Below are 13,551 nucleotides of genomic sequence, written 5' to 3'. Positions count from 1 at the left end.
CCTGCTCTCCTAACCTTCTCTGCTGTGAAAAGCCACAGGAGTGGAATCCTTAAAACCTCAGCTGCCTTCGGGGGAAGGAATAAACACACGAGTTGGCTCTAAGAGCAGATGGTGTCTAAAGGAAATTATGATAATTAAGCTCCAGAGTTGCATATTTCCAAGAGACTGCTACATTTCAGCATCAAACCTCTAGGCCAGCACAGTTATTAAAACTGTAAGTTTCACCACGTTTCATTAATTGCTAATTACTGCTTCATTACTTCCACTCCTGCTCCCAAGACTGCTGCTGTCACCGTTTCCTCTGGGAAGCAGTTCAGGTCACTTCAAAACTGCTAAGAGTGATGGGATGATTCATGTAGTGAGGGAGGAGCAGGGAGGTGCTCCCAACTGTGCGTGCAGCTCCAGCCCCACTTGCAGGTCAGCTCAGGTGTGGTTGCACACACTGAACGCTATCAGGATGACATTGGTGATGGTTGGACCAGATGATCCTAGAGGCCTTTCCATCCTTCATGGTTCTGTGACACAGGGTGACTGGGAACAGGCCTATAGAATGCTGGTTGAGCTCCACTTTCACCACCGCTTCAGCATCCAGCCTAAGGAGCAATTTCTGGTCTGTTCCTTCCATCACCCAGGGATAAACTGGCCAGAACAAACTTCACTCTTAGATCTAATCCTCTTCCTGTGCAGAGTCCCCACAGAACTTGGATCAGATCAAATATCTCATCAGCCTGGGGTCTCTCTCACTCCCTGCAGGAGGTGAGGGAACAAAAGCTGGACAACAGCCAGAGCTCTGAGCAGGTTTCCAAATTCAAAACCTGCATTTAAGTATGCGAGCTCGTTCACTTTGGTAAAGCTGGTCTTGTAATTAAGAGCAAAGCAATCTACAGAAGTTTATGGGCTTATGCTACCCTGTTTCGTAACGGAAGCACAGAGCCAATTTAGGGTTTGTTCAGTGCCAGTGCTATTAACCGTGCGTCTTAGGCACAATTGTACTTCTCCGTAAATCTACTTTTCATTAACACTCTGAAATCAATTACTTGGTGATTTACAGTTAAGGTTACAGTACTGACAGCTATTAAGCACCCAGCTACTCCAGAGCTTCCACTGAAAGTGTGAGCTTGCTGTCACTGATGGTTAGGCAAGCTTTCCAGCTGGCTGGGATCGAGCTGCCCTCTGACACTCTGTGCATCAGCCAATCCAGATCCCTTCCAGCCTGTGCCAACACATTCAGTGCCAGCTGTAAGAGCTGTGTGACAGCAAGCCCCCAGTGCTGAGCAGCAGCGTTGCTACCTGTGAGGAATCTTGCAAGAATCCCAACCCAGGGGGCCTGGTTCCCAACACCCTGCACAACCTATTCCATGCAGGGCTCTGAGCTCACCTTGCACCGTGTGTTTCTCAGGCTGGTGTAGTTGGGATCTTCCATCAGTGCAGCTGCAGTAGGGAAGGAAGGCAGGGAACCCAGCTTCCCACACTGCTCCTGTGATTCAGATGTCCCCAGCAGCAACTGTGCTCCTGCCCCACTCCCACACTCCTCTGCCAAGAGCATCATTATTGGAGGCCACCTCAGAGCCAAGTTTGTGACCCTAAGATAGGCTTCATTACTTTTCAACTCGACGGCTGTAGAGTACACTGTCACCAACCTGGAGCAGTCAACTGATTATATAGAAGCATTTAATCACCTTAACCCTCTAGAGACTTAAATTAAGACACTTCACCACCGCAGCCCCTTCGTTCCTCCATCTAATTGAGGTTTTATTACTGCCTGGCCATCAGGTCATTGTTTTGAGGCACAGGTACCTGACAGCTTAGGACCTCAGGGTACAGCAGCGCGAGCTTCCATTTGTATCAGGCAGCCTTCATCCATCCACATCTCTCAGCCGTACAGATAATGATCTCTGACTTCAGCAACAAATAAGTTTCAAATATTGATTCTCTTCTCCCCAGCACCCACCAATTTAGGTAAATCAATTTGTCAACAAGTGACAGGCACTTCTCCCCGCTCCCCCTCAATTTAGATAAATCAATTCGTTAACAAGCAGCAGTCATCTTCATTTAATAAAACACTGAAGATGACTTAAATAAACACGTCCAGGTTTCCTACAGAAGAAAAACATCCTTTAAAAGAGACCACCAAGCGTGGTGCAGTAGTTGCCTTCAAATAGGTCTGTCTTATAGGTAAAATTTCATCCCCCCTCCTTTACCAAGAACAGGATAGAACACAGTGGAAGAATTCGCTCAATCTCTCTGCTCAGCCTAAAAGAGAATGCTCCTCTGCTCTGTGTTCAGCAATTCAGCTCAGCTCTGACAACACCCAAAACTCAAGAGCTGGCAGGCAAGCTTGCACAAGATCTACCACAACTAACATAAGACTTACAATCAATATAACGTAGCGTATAAAGTGACTTTAAAGACTGAAGAAATGACATATGCGGTCTTTAAGGTTTCTAACAGCAAAACAAGGAAAGCCACGCCTTCCCTTCTGTTTCTAATCTGCCATCTCATGTGCTTTCAAGCAATATTTTTATACTGCAATATTGTGAAAAGTAAATATTTCAAAGAATTGTTTAGTAGCTTAAATACAATTAGAGGCATTTACATTTCCCTGTAATTCAGTACAGCCACATTAAACCACACTTCCACCAAATTTGACACAGTCCTTCACACAGGCTCCTCCAACGCAGCCCCCATTTTAATGACCATTCACTTCTGGACTCATTTCTCCTGAAGCACATTTTGACGTTCACTGCCAACGCTCCAGTCTAGAGTTAAGATCAAGTGAGACAATGCCAGCCTCCACATCAGCAGGCATTCAACAGCATTTCTAGTTTAAAGGTTGCCCCCAATATCTGCCATCTATATGAAAATCAAGGTACCAGAGAAGTACACCTCTTATATCATCTCCTGTCTCTAGGATATGCTGCAATACTGACCAGCTCCCTAACCTGGGGTCCTCCTTCACTTCCCAAGTAAAGAGGCAGTGAGAAATGTCAGCATTCATAGCTGCAATCAGAACCAGCTAGCACAAAGTCTCATGACAAACCTGATAGCCAGGCCGAAGATGAGCAGTCGGAACCCATGTCAGTACAGCAGAGAAATAAGGCACGCAGCTTCTCTTTGTTTAATAACACCATTCACTGAAAGCAAGCACTTAGAATGAAAGCATTTGGATAAGGATTAATAAAAGACTTTGCAGACAAAACTGCAGTGTGGTTTCCTACCATAGGGGCTGTCACAGCCAGCAGGAACTGAAGATCCTTTGGACAGCCCTCGCTGTGCAAGCAGGCTCCACGCACAGCACCTGTCTGCCAAGATGGGTAACAAGACCAAGGAGCTCCGACACACTGCTCACACCTCTTCTGTCACTGATGTCTCTTTGAAACAGTAAACTGCAAAGGAAAAGAGCTGAGAAAGTGAGCAGCAGACGCACCGCGCTCGGCAGGCCTCTGCCTCTTTCATTCACTGATGATGGGTCCACGAGGCAGGGTCTCCCTCCTGCAATTTGTTGTCTTCTTCCACATTTGGGTAGAGAAATGAGCAGCAACAGAACTAAAACAGAACATAGTTTATTTTCTCTGCATTTTGTTTTCCATCCATTCAGAAAAGCTCTTCCAACACACATCTGTGGGCCAAACGGAAATACAACAACAGCCCCATAAACCAACATCCCATAATGTACATCAAAACAATATTTACATTCACACCCTTCAAAACAAAAGCACACGCTGGTAAGTTACAAAAGGAAAATCTTCCTTGCTGTACCACCTTCATGGGGGTTCCCATACACGCAAGCACAAACGTACTGCGTGCATAAAAGAAAGGCAACAAGCAACAGGCAAACTATTTGCACAGATGCTCACACCTCAGAGCTTCTTTAAAACAGAATTTTGAGCAAGGAAAGGCCTCTCCTTGCTGGTGGGAAAATGCCCAAAATGCTTTTAAATGTCTCACAAAGGTTCTGCTTGTTTAAAGTCCCCACAGCCACCAGCTAATTCTTTCAGCAAATTCCATTGTTCAGACTTGCATTCAGCTCTGGACCCCACAAGTGGGGCAGGAGGGCTCAACAGCAATCCAAATTGTTCCCTGAGGAGCAAGAAACGAGCAGCCACAGGCTGAACGCATCGCCAGCATAAACAGCCACGCTTGATCTTTGTCAGGTGAATGCAACACAAACAACTGGAGCTGAGGATATCCGTATGGCATTCACGAAAACGGTTTCAAGAACGAGACGGAGAAACCATTACCAGGCTTCTGGGAGGAAATTTTAATCTCTCTGCCTTCAAAGCACTAAAAAAAAAAAAAAAAAAAAAAAAAAAAAAAAAAAAAAAAAGAGAGAGAGAGATTCAAAGGCTGCAGCTGAGATGGAGGCTCTTGTTTAGAGCCGATAAACAAAAGTATTTCACACCACCCAAAACAGTAAGACAAATGAACGTAGGATCTCCGCTGCTTCGCCATTAGGAATTAACAAGCTGAAAATCATCTCTAAATTAAACAGATGTCAAAAGATGGGTTTTAGGAACAGTAGCAGGAGATGCAAGGCTCTGAGGCTTCAGCTTGCCGGTCATCCTTCATTTATTGCATCCTAAAGCATCCAGTTGCAGAGGTCCAAAATCAAGGTGTGGGGTTTCTTCTTTCCTTTTCCCACTTTCTACATAAGGAACACAAAGCCCTTCTTGTTAAATTTCAAGTTGTACTTTTAATAAACTCTAATTCTGCTAAATATTCTACTTCGACCACCAGTAATTTAATAGATCAGCTTAAATTAAGATGAATAGACACCAATTAGTACCATTTTAATAAGCTACCGGATTTCATACCATAAATCTCATTATGTTCTGCAGAAATTAAATTGGAAAGCCAGTGGCAAAAACACACACAATCTGTGCACATCCAAATAAATCCACAGAAGATCAGTGAAAATAAGTGGCAAGTCTGAATGCAACTGAACTAAGAAGGAAAACCAACACATTTGGTTGGTGAGGAATCCAACCCATTCAAACTCCATGCAACTACTATGCTAGCTTAAAACAGAAGCTCCAGACATTCAGAAGAAAACAGTGGAGCTTGCAGCTGATCACTGGACACAGATATTGGTCCTCCATTGGAAACTTGCAGTAGCAGAGCTGCAAAGCTAATTTTGCTTCGGGTCTTCACGCACCATGATTGAATCTATGTTCTATTTATCTACCAATCTATGTTTTCCCCCCCCCCCATCTTTCCTGCATGAAGATCGAGGCTCCTACAAAAGAGAGCTGACAACCAGTTCATCTTCAAGCAGGTCAAAGGAAAAAAAAGAGAGAGGCCAGCATAAAGGCAGCCAGGACACTGAGACACTTCATCAGCCATCACCCAAAACGCAATCAGCCAAAGGGACTGACAGCACTGCCCAACACAGGAGCCATCAGCCCCTCTCTGCAAAGGTTAATGCATTCTTCCCATGCATTCTTACATATTCCAAAAGTCACAAGTGAAATTAAGTGTCACTCCTCAACGACATTATTGGTCTAGAGACAGCCAGGACAATGCAGGACTCTCACAATTAAGGAGACAAGCCTCATTCCTAACTTTGAAACTGCTGCCACAACAAAAGAAGAGTTCCCAAATCAGATATTTTCCATAACAGAAGGAGCAGCTGCTGCCAAAGGATTTGTTCCACCACCTCCTGACAGCTGCCAACAGGTTCAGAGCAAACGGGGCACCAGGATGTATAAGACATTGGATTTCCTATGTTTTAGGGACCTGGCTTCTCATTCTGCAGCTATTCAGAATGCTTCATCTTAAGAACTAAGGAAGAAAGGGAAGTAGAACACCTTGCACACATCCTGTCACCGTGGGAACTAATCCTGTGCTCATCCTCCTTGATTTAACTGTCGAACACGTGAGGAAAGGTGGGACTGGAGAAATCTCCAAGAAGTCTGCATAGTTTGCCAGATGTGCAAACCAGACCAAGGAAAACTTGAAAATCCGAGTTTGAAAAACACATCCTGAACGGTGCTCGGATTTTACTTTACAATAAGAATTCAAAAGCATCAGACTGACGTTCGGAGAAAAACCTCACATTAATCATCTGCTGGTTGGGATGCTTCTGCTACCTGAGCCTCCAGAGCAGAACACCACAGTGCAAGAACACATGTGTGCTCGAAATCTCATTTGCCCCTGCTTTAAGAGAAGCCTTTTCATGGGCTTCAGATGCATAAATCACCTCTGAAAGGGCAGCAGAGACACAAAGGTGCCTTCGGTGGACAATACCTTTATTCTGCTTTGACTCAGGTAAAGGAGCCTCTTACAGGTGGTCTCTGAAGCCTTGTCAGTCATTCTTCCACAATATTCCTTCCCTGCTTTTTTCCTCTCATTTTCAGTATTTCTTTTGAAAAAGAAATCCCGACTCCTGGTCCGAGGGAGGAAGCGTGACTCAGCTCACGGCAGAGCAAGCTCATTTAAATGGGGACAATGACCAGCCTCCGAAGCTTTTGTTAGCAAGGCTTCTCTGCTTCTACCTACATGCAGCTGTAAAAAACAGGACTTTTAGAAAATGCTATCAGTTAGTCAGACCTGAGCCACCGACTCATTCACCTATCAAATCCTTAAATAAAAAATGAACTGTTAAATGCATGAAATTCTACCCCAATCAACGTGGCAAAAAAGCTTATTAAATGTGCAACACCTCCAGACAAAACAGTTTTTCAGCAGCGCTTTTAATCCTTAGCAGTAATCAATTATCCTTCAAGCTCCTATATTACATAATTAGAAGTGCTTCCAGAAGGTGACTGGTAATTAATCAGGAGACTATTTTCCTTCCGGCTCCACATTTCTGACTTTCTTCTAAGAGATCCTGCACATATCTGCAGTAAATCATTTTTCCTTCCAAACATCATTTCTCCCTCCAAGCAAGTTTTCCCATGTAAACTACAAACTTAAAACTAAGTGTTAATGTACGGGTTAGGCTTCAAAATTCAGCCCTCAAAGGAGCAATACAAAAAATAAAATTTGACTCCCTTAAAGGAGCAGCCAGGCAGCAATTTCATCATTTTTATCTCTAAGGAGAATCAAATGAAATCTTAACCCAAGGAAAGTATCGCATTTCTTCAGCTTAGCACTCCTCCAAAGCATTTCTTGGAACACAGAGCCCTGCCTGACCACGCTGTTTGCCTGAAAAACATCTGCAGTTCCTCCTTAATAGCACTACAATCAAGGAGTCCCAAATCAGGTTAAGGAGGTGCCCATAAAAAAGTTGAGATGCTCCATCCATTGATGGGACAGGGAGATGAAGCCATGCAATCACCTGTCCTAGGCCATACAGCACGGTCCTTGCATTCACATTTAAAGAGAATCTTTCCCTGCATGCCTCTGCTACTGTTTAAAGGCAGTTGTTTTCAACCCAGCCCCTGCAAACGAGTTGCCAGCTCCCAAAATCCCTCAAGTTGCACACCAGGCTTGCACGCTGCTGAGCATTCTGGCCCCAGCATCAATTTTTGGCTCCCACAAATCCCATAAGAAAAGCAGCAGCGTCAGAACTCCCACATTTAGCTCAGCAGAAGAGAGATAACATCACAAAACAAAGCCTACCACAGCCTGGCCGAAATAAACAGGTAAGGCACCACACCACCTTTCATCAGGAAAGCCACATCACTGCTCCAGGTGGCACACGAAGAAATTTGAACAGATAACTGGTGACAGAAGAAACAGTTTGTCCACTTCAATCACTGCCCTGACTTCCCATACCTGAGATTAAGCCAAGGGTTTCTACAGCCCAGTACAGCACAAGTAGGGTTGATAGCTCAAAACATCCTCCCAGTACCGAGACTGTAAAACTTAGCCATGGCATTGACGTTTCCTTCACATCAACATTTTTAACTTCTACCTGCCTGAGAAACAAGGCATAGCAGCAACTTGCTCGATTTTAGGGTTATTTTATAGTGAAATACTGCCAGTCGTTTGCTGCTGCTTGGCTTGCACAAGCAAGTGGAGCTGTCTCTTTGCAATGGCCGTGTTCAAATCCCACAAGAACTCCAACAGTTTGCCCTGGAGGAGACTCTCCATAGGCACAAACTGCAAAACTTGCTTGGGAGAATCCGAGTCTAGCAAAGAACTCATCAGCTTATGCAGATGTTGCAGGTACTCAGTAACTGGATTTGGGACACCCTGATAGCCAACACACAGCAAAGCAGTGCAGGTCTTCAGTGGCTCGTGGGACGTCGGACAAGCAAATGTGATGCACCTGAAACAGCAATGCAGTACAAACACCAGGCCAGCTGTGAAACGTGTAAAACAAGAAAGAATAGGCAGAATCAATGCATCTCCTATTGCAAGCTGATTCAGGGAATGCAGAACACACTCCAAAAGCTGCTGTTGGTATTTTGGTTCTCCATCATAAAGCAAAGAGAAGCTAAAAGTCAGCAGCGTGGTCGAGTCTAGGCACTTTATTTCCATACCAGGCTGGCTTTCAGCATCATAAAGGGATGGGAAATCCACCACAAGGCACTTGAATTTGTCCCCACGTCTTCCATTCAGGATCTCCTGATAAGACTGGTAAAGATCAGACACTTCTGCCAACATCTGCTCCCCAGGCAGTACCTCACAGGAGTGACAAAGCTGCAGCAGCTGTTTGGTTTTTGGCCTCCCCACCAGTTCATTCATAGCTTCGTTAAGATTTGCCAAGACTTGGCCATCACAAAATGGTGAACATTTTACTGCTGGTAGCCTCTTTCCTTCCAAAATGTACCACAAGTTACACTTAAGGTTAGAAGACAATCCGTCCAAAATGCACATTTTACCAGCATTAGTTAAGCTGTGTTCTTCAGCCACGTGATTTAAATAGCCCTTTGCCACTTTATCATTCCATGTAAGGGTTTCCAGCATTTTTCTTTCATTGTACGTACTAAAATATTTGTTCCTTTGCCCAAACCATTTTGCATTCATGCTGCAACCAGTCTGAGATTTCTTGACAAGCCAGTTACTTCTAGCAATGGGTTTCATACAAAATCTTTGCATGAAGAAGTCTACTGCACAATCTCTCAACTTGTTCAGTTTTGTCTGCTCTGCTTCTTCCATGTGCTCAAAGAGATAGATGTTTTCACAGATAGTCTCCACCTGGCACCTGTGGAAGAACACGCAACATTCCTCGTGCATTTTAAGAAAAGATTCTGGGATCAGATGCTGGGGGAAAAGAGCTTTGTTGACCATATCCGTCCCAAAGTTCTGCATCATCTTAGAAAGCAGCAGATGAATGCTCTCTCTGCCCATGTAACGAAGACAAATTACATAGGCCTCTGAGTTTCCAGCTTTGCTAGTGGCTGGCTTAAAGACGTGAACCTCCTCAAAGCAGCAGTTCAGCAGAAAGAGAAGATTGGTAGAACAGTGCTCAAACAGGGTAAACATCTTCAAAACAAAGGATCCTCCGGCGCCCAGGATCATTAAAGCAGTGACTGTTTCACAGTAATGGAGGGGGGAGACGAGGGCTTCCTGCTCACCTGGATTTCCTTGGCAATCAAAGCTTCCATCAGCAGTTACTAAGTGAACTGTGGCCATGTTACTTACAAAGTTCTGAAGTCCTGTCAGATGTTTCAATGACATCACATCGCCGGTGTTGTCCGGGCCAAAGTACCACCAAGGCAGCGTATTTGCTATAAGACGGTCATCCATAATCATCATAAGGGTATCATTTGCTTCATGATATGGGTTTAGAGTATTAGCCACCCAATTCCAGTCACAGTGGATGTGGTGGGATTTTAAGTAGTGATTGAGGCTGGCTATAAAAGCCCCCGGCGCTTCACAGAGGTGAACAGAGTTCAGCTGTCCCTCCTGAAGAGCATCTGCAGGGAGAAGAGGAAAACTGCACAGCATCTCATGAAACTTGCACCAGGCCTGGGTGCAGAGCTCAGCATTCACAGATTTCTTCACGTGAGGAATTATTTTTCCTGCTTTATTGGTAAACGAAGTGTGCTGATGCCATTCAATGAGGTTCTTATCACTAAGCTGATTCTTCACTTCATTCATCGAGTTCTTCAGATCAAGAAGCGAGTTGAATTCCTTGTGGTCACACGTGAAGGCATCGCTGGGATCTGGGAGCTGCCATTCATTATTAAGTGGCTTAGTGTAAGAAAACTTCTTTGCAAAGAGCTTCTCAATTTCAGAAAGAATTTCAGGGTCGAACTTTTCAAGATTTGTGGTCTGGTCAACATAAGGCTTCCTGCATGTGCTCATTCTTGGACCGATTGACAATCTGAAAGATAGAAACAATTCCAATCATAAGCACATATAAATAGACAAAGATTTTTTTTTTACTGCTTTGTGTTTGTTTGTTTTTTTAAAGGACACTCTTGCTTCACTTCCATATTCTGGAATGGAAATTGCTTCAAAAGAACCATGTATCAATGAGAAAAATAGAATAGACAAGGGCTATACTGAATAAGGCCATTCGTAAATGGGTCATCGGTTCCATCACCCTTTACACAGGAAGTAAAGAAGGGCTGGCTGCTACTTTGGCTGTTCACTGAACTCTGAATACTCTACTCACTGCACAGGTGTTTATATTTAAGTGTTTAGACCTCAGACTCAAAATAGAGCATGCCAAGAGCTATACAAATTACCCAGATGGGTCACTGTAGCAATTGGACAGACCAATAGGATGGGAAAAGGTGTTTCACCAGAGATGTAATGAAGAAGGATCAGCACGATAGAACAGCGCTATAAAGGGAGGGAAGATTGCTTACCCGTATCAGAAGATTCCAGGTTCGCAGGGTAAATCTTCACCAAGGAGGGATCTCCAGAAGGAGATCCTTCCAAAGTGGCACTAACCCTTAAATGGGGTCTAAGAGAGGTGCAGCCAGGCTCCACCCTTCCAGTTGCACAGCTGAACTGCCTTCACCTGTGCTCCCAGGGCTGACTGGGTCCTTTCCCCAGGTGCTCAATCAGCGGTTCAGGCCGTGACTCAACAGTTCCCATACAGACACAAGTTTTTTCATCTAATTAAACCAATATTTTATCCAAGTTCTCAAAGTATGCTTAAAACACGTAGAGTTGGGAGACCCAAACAACAGCAGCTACCCTTAGAGATGGAGCAGTGCTGTTCCTTCCATTTTCTCCCAACTGGTCACAGCTAATTTTCCCCCCACTAAAACAAATGTGATGTTTGCAGAGCTTCTCACAGGCACTTCCTGAGAACAGCCCTGTAGCTAAACCTGCAAACAAAAGCATATTTTCTGTGTTACAACCCTGCACCATTTTGACCAGGCTCCTGCAAGTTCTTACAGCTTGCTTTCCCTACTGGAAAAAGGGTGATAGATCTGAAGCAAGAAAAGATTTTCTTGCAACTGCGGTCAGTCCTAACTTGTGCTTGATGTTAAAGAGGAAAGCAGTGCGAAGTTGTGCTCTAAATGGATCAAGACTCCATGAGCACACTGGCACAAAGCTAGCGAGTCTTCTGCCATCTGTTCCAGTACGCAGCGCAAAGCAGGCAAAGGAGAATTTAGATTCAGAAACCAGAAATCAGCCAGTCTACTCAAAAACTAAGATTTCTCATTTAAGTAACGTTATTTAATCAGCATTAATATAGGAGACAGAAAATCCCTCAGCATACAATTTTAGCCATCCTCAAATCCATATCATTACCTCAGAAGCAAAATAAAAGAAAATATTGGGGTAAAGTCACCAAACAGTTTATTTAGGAAAAAAAAAAAAAAAAAATCAAAAGGGCTAAGAAATTTAGGAGACAAACAGAAAAAAGAAGAGCTAAAACTCCCTCCACCAAAGTAACCAGGCCAACCCAGCTGTATATCACAGTGACCAGCTTGCTACAGGCAGCACATAGTGAAGCATCGATGCAATGTTTCCACTTACTTCCCCACCTTGGTTGCCTTTCAATAAGCATAAAGCACACCTAGTTTTACTTTTGCTCATGAAGATTTGTTTTATCTTCAGCAGCACCCTTTACCTCACTGCACTCTGGGGAGAAAAAGTACAATGAATAGAATTGTTTGAGTTGGAAGTCACTCTTAAAGGCCATCTGCTCCCACTCCCTGCAATGAAGAGGGGCACCTACAGCTCCACCACGTGCTCAGAGTGCCATTCAGCCCAACCCTGGGTGCCTGCAGGGACTGGGCACCACCACCACTCAGGGCAAGCGATGCCAGTGGTTCACTGTTTTTACTGTAAAAAGCTTTTTCCTTGTATACAGTTTAAATCTCACCCCTTCTAGTTTGAAGGCTTCACAGACCTCAGTATAGGCAGGCACTGCATCCTAAACTAGTTTCACCTCATTTATACCACAAATGTTGTCACAACCTTTTAATTAAGGCTCAAACCTTCAAATCCCAACTCAGGCTTGGCAAGGCCCTAGGATGCCAGTCTGCATTACCTGAGCTGGCCTGGCCTTGGTTCCAGCCTGTTGCAGAGTTCAGGGCTCTCCCTGCTCACAGCCCTCACTCAGGGCAGGGCCAGGAAGGCCACTAAGCCACCCATCCCATCGACAGCATCCAGCTGCTTCTCGTTTGGGCAGCCTCCCTTTCCCAAGCAGCCACATCCCAACACTGAACACCAGCTCTCCCCTCCCCGCCCGCTCACGGTCCGCCTCCCCCCGCACGGCGCGGCCTAGCCACATCCCGCCCATCCCCGGCCTCACGTAGAGGCGCACACCGTGGAGGTGACACCCCTCGCGAGCAGCCCTCTACGCGAGGCCGCGGCTTCCGCGCGGCCTACTGCAGGCCCCGCTCTTACCCCGGCGGCGCAGCGGGAAGGCAGGCCCGGCGGCGGGGCGGGCTGCGAGCACCGCACCGCCCCTCTCGCTCCAGCGCCCGGCCCCGCAGCCGAGCCGAGCCGCTCCCCTTTCTCTCTCTGCTTTATCCTTAGCGAGGATCGGGAGGGAGAGCTGGGCACGGGGAGCAGCTGCAGGCCTTCGGGCAGAAAGCGCCCCACTCGCGTCTCTTCAAGGGAAGAGCCACCTCCCTGCTGTAACACAGCCCCAAAGAGTTTCTCGTTATAGGAGGAGTTAATAAGCATTTATCAAAGTTACGCAGCTCAGGTGCTGAGTGCTGCTCCAAGTGTTTTAGACAGTGGGAGGCTTTGCTACACACAGGTCAGAGAGAGCAGCACTTATTGTTTGTTTGGGGGTCAAAGAGACAGTGGCATAGCATGAGTTAGCAGAAATTCACTTTGCTGTTAAGTTTGCTCGGCTTTCACGTATTTCTCATTGATAAAGTGGGATCCACCCCTAGTCCAGAACATGCTTTAGCACAGAAAGACTGTGCTATGAGTACAAAGGATTCTAAAGCTTGTGTAACCACAGGAAGTTTTCCTAGGAGCAAAGTAACCAGTCAATAAATAAGTAACACATTTTTGTTAGGGATATATCTGTAATATGTGGGTTAATGATATACTGAAAGAGAAATGATATACTCAAAGCACTGCAATCAGAGAAATGACAAGTTAAAGTCAGAATGAAATATGTAACCTCCCTCCTTCCTTTAGAGCTTGCTGGTTTCTAAAGTGAAGGAACACTGCTGAAAAATGAAGTGTATGTATTAAAAATATACACACCATTCATAAGCACAAACGCAC

General features: G+C 45.1%; 1 protein-coding gene across 3 annotated transcripts; it reads right to left on the bottom strand.

Moving 5' to 3' along the window:
* Positions 1 to 3,547: 3,547 nt before the first annotated feature.
* Positions 3,548 to 12,939, bottom strand: CMTR2 (cap methyltransferase 2). Of its 3 annotated transcripts, XR_007379483.1 has the most exons (3): positions 12,712 to 12,939; positions 7,720 to 10,219; positions 3,548 to 4,284 (listed from the first exon to the last, which is right to left on the bottom strand). XR_007379483.1 is itself a non-coding variant. In XM_048958485.1 (2 exons), the coding sequence occupies exon 2, from the start codon at positions 10,198 to 10,200 to the stop codon at positions 7,909 to 7,911; it is 2,292 nt and encodes a 763-aa protein (XP_048814442.1). In that variant the 5' UTR covers positions 10,201 to 10,219; positions 12,712 to 12,939; the 3' UTR covers positions 3,548 to 7,908. The 3 variants fall into 3 exon arrangements, 2 of the variants coding, with proteins under 2 accessions (XP_048814442.1, XP_048814443.1); XM_048958485.1 differs by having other exon boundaries at positions 3,548 to 10,219; XM_048958486.1 differs by lacking the exon at positions 12,712 to 12,939 and adding an exon at positions 10,710 to 11,594 and having other exon boundaries at positions 3,548 to 10,219.
* Positions 12,940 to 13,551: the final 612 nt, after the last annotated feature.

This window comes from Lagopus muta, chromosome 12, assembly GCF_023343835.1.
Source record: "Lagopus muta isolate bLagMut1 chromosome 12, bLagMut1 primary, whole genome shotgun sequence".
NCBI lineage: Eukaryota > Metazoa > Chordata > Aves > Galliformes > Phasianidae > Lagopus > Lagopus muta.
The sequence above is the reverse complement of the archived record's forward strand: the minus strand, read 5'-3'. Positions and strand labels throughout refer to the sequence as shown.

Excerpts from the sequence above, each read along its gene's own strand:
- CMTR2 (XM_048958485.1), bottom strand. The coding sequence starts at position 10,200 with ATGAGCACATGCAGGAAGCCTTATGTTGACCAGACCACAAATCTTGAA.